The 10054-nt window shown below is 58.5% G+C and overlaps 3 protein-coding genes across 3 annotated transcripts; 2 read left to right on the forward strand and 1 right to left on the reverse strand.

Moving 5' to 3' along the window:
- Positions 1-40: 40 nt before the first annotated feature.
- PHSY_006565 (hypothetical protein) lies at positions 41-4336 on the reverse strand (the record flags this gene model as incomplete). Its single annotated transcript, XM_012337165.1, has 1 exon — positions 41-4336. The coding sequence occupies one exon, from the start codon at positions 4334-4336 to the stop codon at positions 41-43; it is 4296 nt and encodes a 1431-aa protein (XP_012192555.1).
- A 1128-nt stretch (positions 4337-5464) lies between these two features.
- PHSY_006566 (hypothetical protein) lies at positions 5465-6516 on the forward strand (the record flags this gene model as incomplete). The annotated part of the gene is made up of 2 exons (XM_012337166.1): positions 5465-5716; positions 6037-6516. The coding sequence occupies 2 exons, from the start codon at positions 5465-5467 to the stop codon at positions 6514-6516; spliced, it is 732 nt and encodes a 243-aa protein (XP_012192556.1).
- An 865-nt stretch (positions 6517-7381) lies between these two features.
- PHSY_006567 (hypothetical protein) lies at positions 7382-9304 on the forward strand (the record flags this gene model as incomplete). The annotated part of the gene is made up of 1 exon (XM_012337167.1): positions 7382-9304. The coding sequence occupies one exon, from the start codon at positions 7382-7384 to the stop codon at positions 9302-9304; it is 1923 nt and encodes a 640-aa protein (XP_012192557.1).
- Positions 9305-10054: the final 750 nt, after the last annotated feature.

Below are 10054 nucleotides of genomic sequence, written 5' to 3' on the forward strand. Positions count from 1 at the left end.
TGCGGTTCTTGAGGGTCATAGTAGTGTGGTTCAGTGACCACTAGGCATCAAAGTAGAACAGCTTTTTGCGGTGAGGCTGGAAGCCCATCTGCACTGTGTTACCACTCGCATCATCAGCAACTCCGTCACTAGTGCCCACGTCTTGTGACCTTGGGTGGCTGCTTCGGTCCTGACCTAGATGCTTTGCGAGCCCGCCAGCGTCCAGACCCCATGCTGGATCGTAGACATCGTGCGTCTCACGGTCGGGCAGCTGCAAGATCGGGTAGGTCTTGAGGCCCGACAGATGATCGTAGCTCCAGGTGCGAGGTGGTTCATGCTGCGGCTGCTGCTGCAGCAGCGGCGCCTCGGCATGGTTAGCACCGTCTTCGGCAGCGACGTCCTCAGATGCAGGCGCTAGTACCGCCTCGCTAGGAGTGAGCGGCTGCACACCAGCTCGACTGGCGTGCATGCCCATCGACGACCGTGAGCGCGGTGGCGGCATCAGCGAGGTCCGATGGTGACGTCGACCGGTTTGCCCGGCCATGGCTGAATTTGGCCTGACCACAAAGTCGCCCGAGGTGAGATCCTGCGACGTCATCTCACCGCCGTCCTCGGGCACGCTAGGGGTCGGACTGCGATGCATGGTGACCGGCATGGTCGAGTGGCGGCCGTAAGCAGGCTGTCCTGCACTGTGCGGCATCGCCCCGAGGTTCATGACGTGGCCCACAGCAACACGGCCGTCTGCCTGACCGGATGCAGCATGCTGCTCCGATCCGAACGAGCCGTTTCTGTGACCGTGCCCGTGCCCGTGTCGACTACTCTGGTGGTGCTGGTGCTGATTCTGGTGCTCGTGCTGGTGTCCGTGATGGTGATGGTGGTGGTGGTGATGATGATGCTGCGCCTTCTGTGCCTGATTGGCGCACTGTCGACTGGCAATGGCAGCAGCATGGCCGTAGCTGATGCTCTGACGATGGCCACCGTGTTGAGCAGGAGCGGCGGCTGGCATGTGCGATGCAGTGGGAGGCGAAGCAATCGACGTCATGGCACCCCATCCCAAACCCTTGGCTCGCGGCGAAGTGCCTGCGCTATACGGCAACGAGTGGTAGGCTGCTGCACTGTTGGGTCTCGAGGGAGACATGGCCGCGCGAGCAGCGTCCTGCGTCAGAGCGTGACTGCTTTGATAAGGACTGCGCATCAGCGTTGGCGATTGAGGAGGCTGACCGGCCGCCGCGTACTGTTGATGCGATGACCCGGCGCTGCCCACGTACATCTGGGGCGTGTTCGCGGCAGTCCAGGCTCGACCGGTGGAATAAGCACGGGCACTTCTCGGCATCTGTGCGTACAGGTTGGTGCTGCTGCCCGATCTGCTGATGGGTGCCAGCAGCGGAGGCAAGACGGATATGTCGCGGCTTCTCCGTCTGCTTGCCTTCTTCTGCGCTGCATCTGCATCAGCAAGACGAGTGAAGCTGTCGACGCGAGCGCGCGCGAGCCGCTCTGCTGGGTCTGCTGCGGTGACGGTTGCGCTGTGACCCCTGCTGGCATCGACGGGCAACGAATCACCAGGAATTCCACCTTGGCCAATCTCGCTAACGTAGGCAGGGACGTGACCACGGCGGATGGTGGGCCTGGCGACCAGACTTTGCGTCGGAGTGATTACGGCAGCGCGATCTTCTGCGGGCTGTTGCGAGATGTCAGCAGGATGAAGCATGCCGCCTTGCTCTGTGTGCACGTCTCTCATGGAAGAAGCTCGCTTCTGGGCATAAGAGGCCCTATGACTGCTGCTTGCGCGCGAGGCGTTGCTCTCACGTCGGGAAGCGCTGTCAGAGCCGCGAGACGGCCATTCGTCGCTGTCATCGGTCGAGTGGAAGACGTCCGAGTCGTGTTGCATGGGGGCTGGAGAGGCGGTAGAGCGCCAGTTGAGCCAGGCTGAGGAGATGGACCGAAGCCAGCCGCTGGTGGCGGAACCCGAGTTGGAGCTGGAGATCGACACGGCATTCGAATTGCGGCGAGCGGGAGCACCAGCGACGCCAAAGAGAGACAATCGTCGCGGATCGGTAGGTCTGGTCTCGGACGTGTCGGTCGCGCGTCGCGTGTTCGACGACAGGGGACCCGAGACACGAGACTGTGCAAGCTTGAGACTGCCAACAGCCATGCTGAGGCCCTCGTCGCTGTCTGTCAACTGCGTGCTGTGATCTCTCCTATACGGCTCGGCCATGCTCTGCGACGACAGGCTCTGAGACAGTACGGAAGGGCGGCGACCGGGATTCGCAACTCGAGCTTCGTGAAGCTGTGGATGTGCGTTGTCCGATGAGGGGATTGTAGTCGGCTGATTCATCAAAGTGATGCCGCTTGTGCCCATGAGCGTGTGCTCGCTAGCGAGACTGCGTGAAAGCAGCGAGCCTCTTGTGCTCGGACTGCCGACGTGATCGCTGAAGAGGTCGATGGAGGGAGCAGCGTGGTGTTGGCTGGCTCTGTCGAGAAGGTGGAGCGGACTTGTGGCCAGGAGCAAAGATGATCTTTTGGAGCGAGAGGCGGGTCGATGAGGCAAGGTGGACGAGGGCGTGGTAGCGCGGTTGATGCTCGATGAGTGCAATGACTCCTCATCGACTTGGTGAGTGTCAGCAAATCCTGGCACCGACAAACGATGAGCAGTTCTGGCGGTGCTATGAGAGCCAGACGACGAGGGCACGATCATGGATTGTCTTGGTGTGATTGCAGGCGTAGCGGTGTTGGTCGAAAGGCCAGAGGCAATGCCAGGGGCGGCACCGGCACCTGTAGCGAAGCCGTTGCGCATGGTGGTGTGAGAGCCGGTAGCGCTTTGAGCACCCGAGTTTGTGCGGGGCTTGAGACGAGGCTCCCACAGACTGCTGCCGCTTTCCGAGCTGAGGCCGCTGCCCTCGGTACCGGTTGTGCTAGCTCTCCCCCCGCTCGCAGCCGAAGATGTGCGTGCGGGAATGGAGGAGCCGCGTAAAGTGTCGTGATAGGGGAGCGGTTCGGCAGGACGCACTCTAGGACTGTTCTGTGCGGCGGATGTCATGGTGTATCCGGGCGCATATTGAGGGAAGTAATCATCGGTTCCCGCGCCAGGAGCGTGCAGACCGAGGGGAGTGATGAGCCTGCCGCTGGCGGTGCGTGGCTTCTGGGCTACACCGCGACCGTAGACGAAACCGCTGGAGCTTTCTGTCGCCGTGTCGCTTGCGCCGCTCGGGATGGCTGCGCCGTTGGCGCTGTTACCATCGGCATACTTGTCGATGCAATCGGGGCAAAGACAATCGCTCTCTGGTGTGTCGTTGGCTAGGGGGATCGAAGAAACGCTGGCGGAGCGGGTCCACGACTGGGAGGGTGGAGGCGGAGGTGCCCATGCGGTGTTGGTAGGCGGCAAGAGCGGTTGTGACAGGTACTGCGCGAGCTCGCCGAGGCCAGAGGATCGACGTTCGTCGATCAGGCGGCATCGCTCGGAGCAGTAGAGTGGGGTGGGTGCCTTGCGTTTGGCGGACAGCTCGTCCTGCTGCTGTTTCAGGACAGCGGGAGTCAGGCCGAGACCGCCGAGGAAGCCGCGCTTCTTTGTGCGAGCGTGAGCGTCGGTGCTGTTGGTGGTGGTGCTAGCTGCAGCGACGGCTTCGTTGGACTTGAAGGAGGATGGACCGCTGCTGTTGGAATGGGATCTGTTGCTGGCCGCCGAGCCGGGTCGTGACGCGGCAGGACTCTTACGACCGTGTGGACCGGACGCATCACGACCAGACACTTTGGGCTTGGGTTTGTCGTCATGCAGCTTCGTGGTGGGACGGAGCTCGCTGAGAGCATTGAGCCGACTGCCCGCGCTACCGGTGCGCTTGTGTGGACCGAGTGGAGCGGCGCCAGCCTTGGCTTGGAGACGGCCGGCGGAATGGGTGCGCTTGAGTGGAGCGGGGGGCGTGGGTTTTGCGGCAGGTGCAGCATTGGACTGGTCGGGATTCGAGGCAAGGGTATCGGATGCGTTGGAGCTGCGGCCCTTGATGGTTCCCGAGCGACTTTTCAGTGTAGAGTGTACGACGGGAGACGAAGGAGTGTCTGTGGTTGTGGAAGCCTTTGCGATGCCCTCGCCCGGTTCGATGAGGCAGTCGCAGGTGACGCAATAGGTCTGTGTCCAAAGCTCCTGGCCATCCATTTCGAAGGCGGCTTCCTCGTCGCTGCTGTCGTCGGTGGTGGTCTCTTGGTCGTCGTCGTCGTCATCGCCTTGTGTAGAGGCAGCAGCGGCGGCAGCAGCAGCTTGTTGGCGGAGCTGCTTGACGTCGGGCTTGGATGGGCCTGCACTAGGCGCGGCGGTGGCCGCTTTGCCTGGCGGGCGCACACCCCCGCTGCCTGCGTGCAGTGGCATTGTGTAGGGGGTACGCGATGTGGTTGAGCAAGTAGGAGAGCTCACGACTGCATGTGTTGGCGGAGGGAGGCGTCGAGAGTCATGTATGCTGAGTCTAGCGGAATGCGAGAGTGCGAGAATGTCCGAATTGGAGGAAAAGAGATCAGAAAGGCATGGTGCTTGGAACGGATGAAGAAAGAGCAGGTCTTCTAAAGAGATGTGATGGAAGGAGGTTGGAACACAGCCATGAATGCCGTGACTACGCCTTGGAGCAGATGGCGGTCGGATGAGATGAGAGTGGCAGTGAGAACGGAAAGCCAATGGATTCTACAAGGCGAGTGTGTGAGAGAGCGAGTGGGAGAGAGCGAGAGCGAGAGCGAGGATGTGTGAGTAGTGTGGAAAGCGTGAGTTGAGCAGCGACCGAAAGTGCAAGGTTGATCCGATAGTGAAAGAGAGCGAGCCGGATTCTGAGCCTGTAACGCTGCCGAAGCAAGCGCGACTGAGTGATTGACTGAATTTGACTGATTGACCGAATGGACTGTGGGAGCTGGCGTGCTGCGTGTGTGCATACGAATTCCAATCGTCGCAGTTACATGTGGGCTGACAAAAAAAGGAAAAGCTTAAGGGCTCGGAAACGGCAGGCTCATGAGTCTGAGCGGATGCCAGACCGAGCCAAACCAAGCATGCACCGCCAGAACGGCATTCGCTCGGATTCACCAACGCGACTGACGGACGTACGACGGAGGGACTGAGGCTCGACAAGCCATTCCCACGAAGCGGACCACCGTCGGGCCGGCGTGGGGGGGATGGCGAGACACGGGCACAGAGCGAGGTACACGGCGAACAAGGAGTAACTTCGGAGCTCGCATCTCTTCGCTATCTCAGCGCACCGTCACAGTCTTTCGTTCAGTGGTCTGGCGCTTAGATTGTGTTTTTTCCGTGCAGACGCCAAGTTGCAGACACTCCAAAAGCGGGAAGCCGCCAGACTGACGGATAGCGAGTGGGAGCAAGCAGACATCTCGGCGTCTTGCTCGTTGCATCCAACAGTCCAGGCAGCCTTTGTGGGACGAAGGGCGTAAGACGCCAGGAACCACTCCATGGGGGCCGGGAACGGAGGCAATCACGCTCGGTTACAGCTACGCGATGTCGATGGCAGCCCAACCCCTGTCACTTCGATCTGAACGGCGGTATGTGGCTCAACGCGACGATCTTGACGGTGGCCGACAAGCCAAGTTGCAGTGTTGGTCAGGCTCTGGCACGTCGTACATCTCGCTCAGTTACCTGTTGCCGTCAGCAGACACACGTTACAATCGAGATGCAATCATGCTCGATTACCGTGACAGCGGAATGCTGATCGCGTTTTCCCACACGCGCAGCATCCTCGGCTCGCCAAAACGTGCCGTAAGTGCGGCCGTCTGCTCGCCAAAGCGCTTTTTTTCAAAGTATTATTGCATGGTGATTCCTGCCTTGAAGCTTCCGATGTCAGTGGAAAATCATGCGAAGCATTCAAGCACAACCACTGCCATCGATTGGCACGACCAAGATTGCCGTTGCTGGCTTATCTTGACCACGCGATTGATCGCCGGAGTGTGTCTGCGAAATCGAGGTCATTTCGTTGTAGGCCCGCTTTTCAACCGCCTGTTTGCTGACCGAGTCGGGCAAAGCTGTCAAGTGTCCGAGACGCCGGGTTGCGACTCGGCAATCTTTCTCTCCCATGTCAGCATGCTGCAACTGCGGTCAAGTTCTGCTTGCTTACGCTAAGCTCCACGCGATCCTTCACCACCTCGCGGCACCGGCGTTCTTTCCCTGCAGCTCACTACCGTATCAACCTTAAAAGATGCCGTGCCGGCTTCCACTCTTCGCAACCTCTGAACCGACACATCGTGCTTTTCATTTTAACTTTGCTCGACTCGAGCGGCTCTTGCGTTTGCCGCAAGCGAAGTTTCGGTATGCCACGCTTCCTCGAGAATGATGCTCTAGGCCATGCTGCCGCACCCTCTTCGGACTTGCTCCGCCATCGAGTCAGCGAGCACAGAAAGACGCCGCGATGTAACGATGACGGCCCCGGCTGGTGGCAGATCTTGTCAGAAGGTGGAGCGGGCAAGCATCTTGTGCGCATCTCGTGCTTCTTCGCAGTCTTCGAGCTGGCGCCTTGCAACGTTGCGAGCGTAAGACCTGATAAGATCATTCATCCGACTTGAGGTCCAACTCCTGTTCCGGGCTGCACGAAAAGGGACTGTGCGCCTGAGCTCGGAAGGTTTCATTTGGAAGAGCTTGAAAGACAAGGTGGGGTCCCCAGACCCGGTCAAGTCGTCGGACGTGCCGGCTGTGCTTTCAGGCAGTCTTGCTGGTGGTCACCCAGAAGCCTTTGCCGAGCTGTGGTTCTCAAACGGCGACCATCTCCGGATTGAGGCGACTTTCGGAACGTGAAAAGGTGGAAATGAAAGAATTCAACGCTTTGTGAGATCTCATTTCCATCAAGATAGCAACTAAAGAATCGGCGATCAAGCGGACCTGGAATCTTGATAGGGTTCAGGTCCGGTCAAGCCGAACGCTGTCTGATGACTCCACATTAGAGAAACGCAAGGAAACCCAATCGCATCATATAGGGCTTCGACCCCGCTCAAGCTTTCCATGTACGTCTTACGATGACTTCTTCACCACTTCGGAATCCAAGTTGGAGTCTCTGAGCTTCGGTCAGGAGGACGAGGTGATTGCTGCAACCCCAGTCTGGTCGCTGAGTTGAATACTTGCTGATAGATAAAATTGGTGACCTTCGAATCAAATTCTTTGATCAAATCTCCCTGTGGTTGGCCCGTCTGAGGCTGATGAGATTCTCTGCTCTGATTGATTGGCAGGCGATTTTCCATGATTATTCTTGATGAAATGGCGTCTTTTTGCATCTGAGCGAGTCACAGTCCGCGCTGTTCTTCCAGCAGTCTTAGACGTGCCGTTGCTGTGCACTCACTTCTTCGCATCGTCTTCTCCACAACATCTCCACAACATCACCATCGTCATTGCAAAATCATCTCCCTAGACGCTTCTTTACTTTTTTGCTGCACAGCCATGCCGCCCACCACACATCTCCGAGGCCCACCCGACGATCCCAATGCCGAGTGGATCATCCAAAAGTACGGCGGTACCAGCGTCGGCAAATTCCTCGACACCATCGCAACCCAGATCGTCCCCTCGTACTTGGCGGGCAACAAGGTCGCCATCGTCTGCTCAGCTCGCTCCGGACAGACAAAGGCGCTCGGCACGACCAATCTGCTGCTTCAAGCAGCTGGCGAGGCGCTCGATGAGGCGCTCACCCCGGCAGCTTCCCTGTCCAATTCGATCGCATCCCTCGCAAACGGCGCACAGACGCCCGCACACCGTCCAGGGTCCGCCTTCTCCCGCAAATCCAGCTCAAGAGGCACCCCGCTCGGCCGCGTCGAGTCTCTGAGCAGCAACACGCTCGACAACAAGCTCCAACAGCTCAAGCTCAACGGCAACGCCGCCTCCACTTCCGCCCCGACCAAGCAGTCAAAGCCGGCCAAGAGCGATGCTGGTTCTGATTCCGAGCCTGAGATCGCCATCGGCTTCAATGCCACCGTCGATCGCATCCTCTCTGACCATATCGCATCAGCACGCAAGGCAATCACCAAGGACAAGCAGCTCCTCGAGCAGATCGAGAACGACATCACCGACGACTGCGACCGCTTGCGCGACTTCCTCCTCGCCGCAAAGATCATCGAAGAGATCTCGCCCAAGTCCAAGGATATCATCATCGGTGTCGGAGAACGTTTGTCGTGCAGAATTGCCGCCGGTGCTTTGCGCGACGCTGGCGTCGATGCAGAACTCGTCACGCTCGAGAGCATCGTAGACCCTTCCTTCTCCGCCCACGCGGTCCAAGATTCGCAGGGAGAGTTCACCCTTGATCAGGCTTTCTACGATTCGCTCAGCGAGGCTCTTGGGGAGCGCCTCAAGGCGTGCACGGGTGTGCCCGTCGTCACCGGCTACTTTGGCAACGTCCCCGGCTCGTTGTTGTCCCAGATCGGCCGTGGATACACCGACCTGTGCGCTGCCCTCTGTGCAGTCGGTGTCAACGCCAAAGAGCTTCAGATCTGGAAGGAGGTTGATGGAGTCTTCACCGCCGACCCACGCAAAGTGCCCACCGCCCGTCTCATCCCCGCCATTACACCGGAGGAAGCTGCCGAGCTCACCTACTACGGAAGCGAAGTCATCCACCCTTTCACCATGGAGCAAGCCATCAAGAAAGCCATCCCCATCCGCATCAAGAACGTTGAGAACCCCACCGGAATGGGTACCGTCATCTTCCCCGACGTTCCCGAGGGCCACGATGGATCCGAAGACAAGCTCGTTGATGGTCACGTCGACCAACCTCGACCACCCATGACACCCTCTGCCAGCAAATCCAACTTTTCCGCTTGGGGAAGCTCGTCCAACACCCCACCCGCACACCCGGTCATGGGCGAGCGCAAGCTGCCTACAGCTGTCACCATCAAGGACAACGTGCTCGTGCTCAACGTCCACTCCAACCGCAAGACCGTCTCCCACGGCTTCTTTGCCAAGATCTTTGGCACGCTCGACAAGTACGGCGTCGTCGTAGATCTCATCTCCACCTCCGAGGTGCATGTTTCCATGGCCATGGCTGCTGGGTTGAGGCCAAGAACGCTCGAGAAGGTCAAGGCCGACCTGCAGAAGGTCGGTACCGTCAGCGTCCTGAGGGACATGGCTATCTTGAGCTTGGTGGGCAAGCACATGCGCAACATGGTGGGTGTAGCGGGTAGGATGTTTACCGTGCTGGCTGAAGGAAACGTCAACATCGAGATGATCAGTCAGGGTGCTAGCGAGATCAACATCTCGTGCGTACTGCACGAGAAGCTGGCGGTCAAGGCGTTGAACCTCATCCACTATAGCGTGTTGGAGGTCAGTCCGAAACCTAGCAACTCGGAAGCTGGCGCTTTTGGAAGGTCGTTTTTCTGACCTCGGTCGAGCACAACCAAGGATGGGTGAGGGTGCTCCAACAGCGCTCTGCTCTGTCCAAATCACATTCAGCTCTAGGTACCGGCGTACCTGTCTCCCACTCTCATTGGTCCAACCCAACCCGAGCAGAAAAAAAGCATGTCAATCTCCCTGCATTCGTCTCCCAAATCCTGTACTTGTATCCTGTCCGTTTGAAACTCATTGCACCAGAAACGCATTCTGTTGGATTGTGTCGTCTCCTGAGCTAGTCGAGGCATTGGCGAAGGTGGTCGGCTTTCCCGAGTAGTCCAATCTTCTCGACTTCGCTCGTGCTGAGATTCGAAAGGCTTGTTCTGTGCCTTGCCGAGCCTGGATATGATGATGGATCTGGCTAAGAAGGCCATGGAAGCTAGCTGGGGCGAGCTCAGAACAAGGGGAGGTGAGCCTCAACCTGCTTGCTTGCGTGAGGGGACAAAAAAAAGAAACAATTAAATAAACTAAAAAAAATGTCATTTGCCGGCACGAACAGCGAGACATGTCATTTACCGCACCATCCAGACCAACCGAGCTCTATCTTGGCGCTCTTCAGATGGTCCGTTGCCCTGATTCTATCACTCGATGTGACCGACATGTGCTCCTGATGCCGAATGCGAGTGCTTTTAGGTCTTTGACCCTTCGTTCGTCATGGCTTTGTCGCTGAACGAAACTCTACTTTCCGGTTTTGGGGGGAGAAGAGTCCCCCCCACCCCCCCTTGTCTGTTCGTCCTACCG

Source organism: Pseudozyma hubeiensis, assembly GCF_000403515.1.
Source record: "Pseudozyma hubeiensis SY62 DNA, scaffold: PHS59, whole genome shotgun sequence".
NCBI classification, from domain to species: Eukaryota; Fungi; Basidiomycota; class Ustilaginomycetes; order Ustilaginales; family Ustilaginaceae; genus Pseudozyma; species Pseudozyma hubeiensis.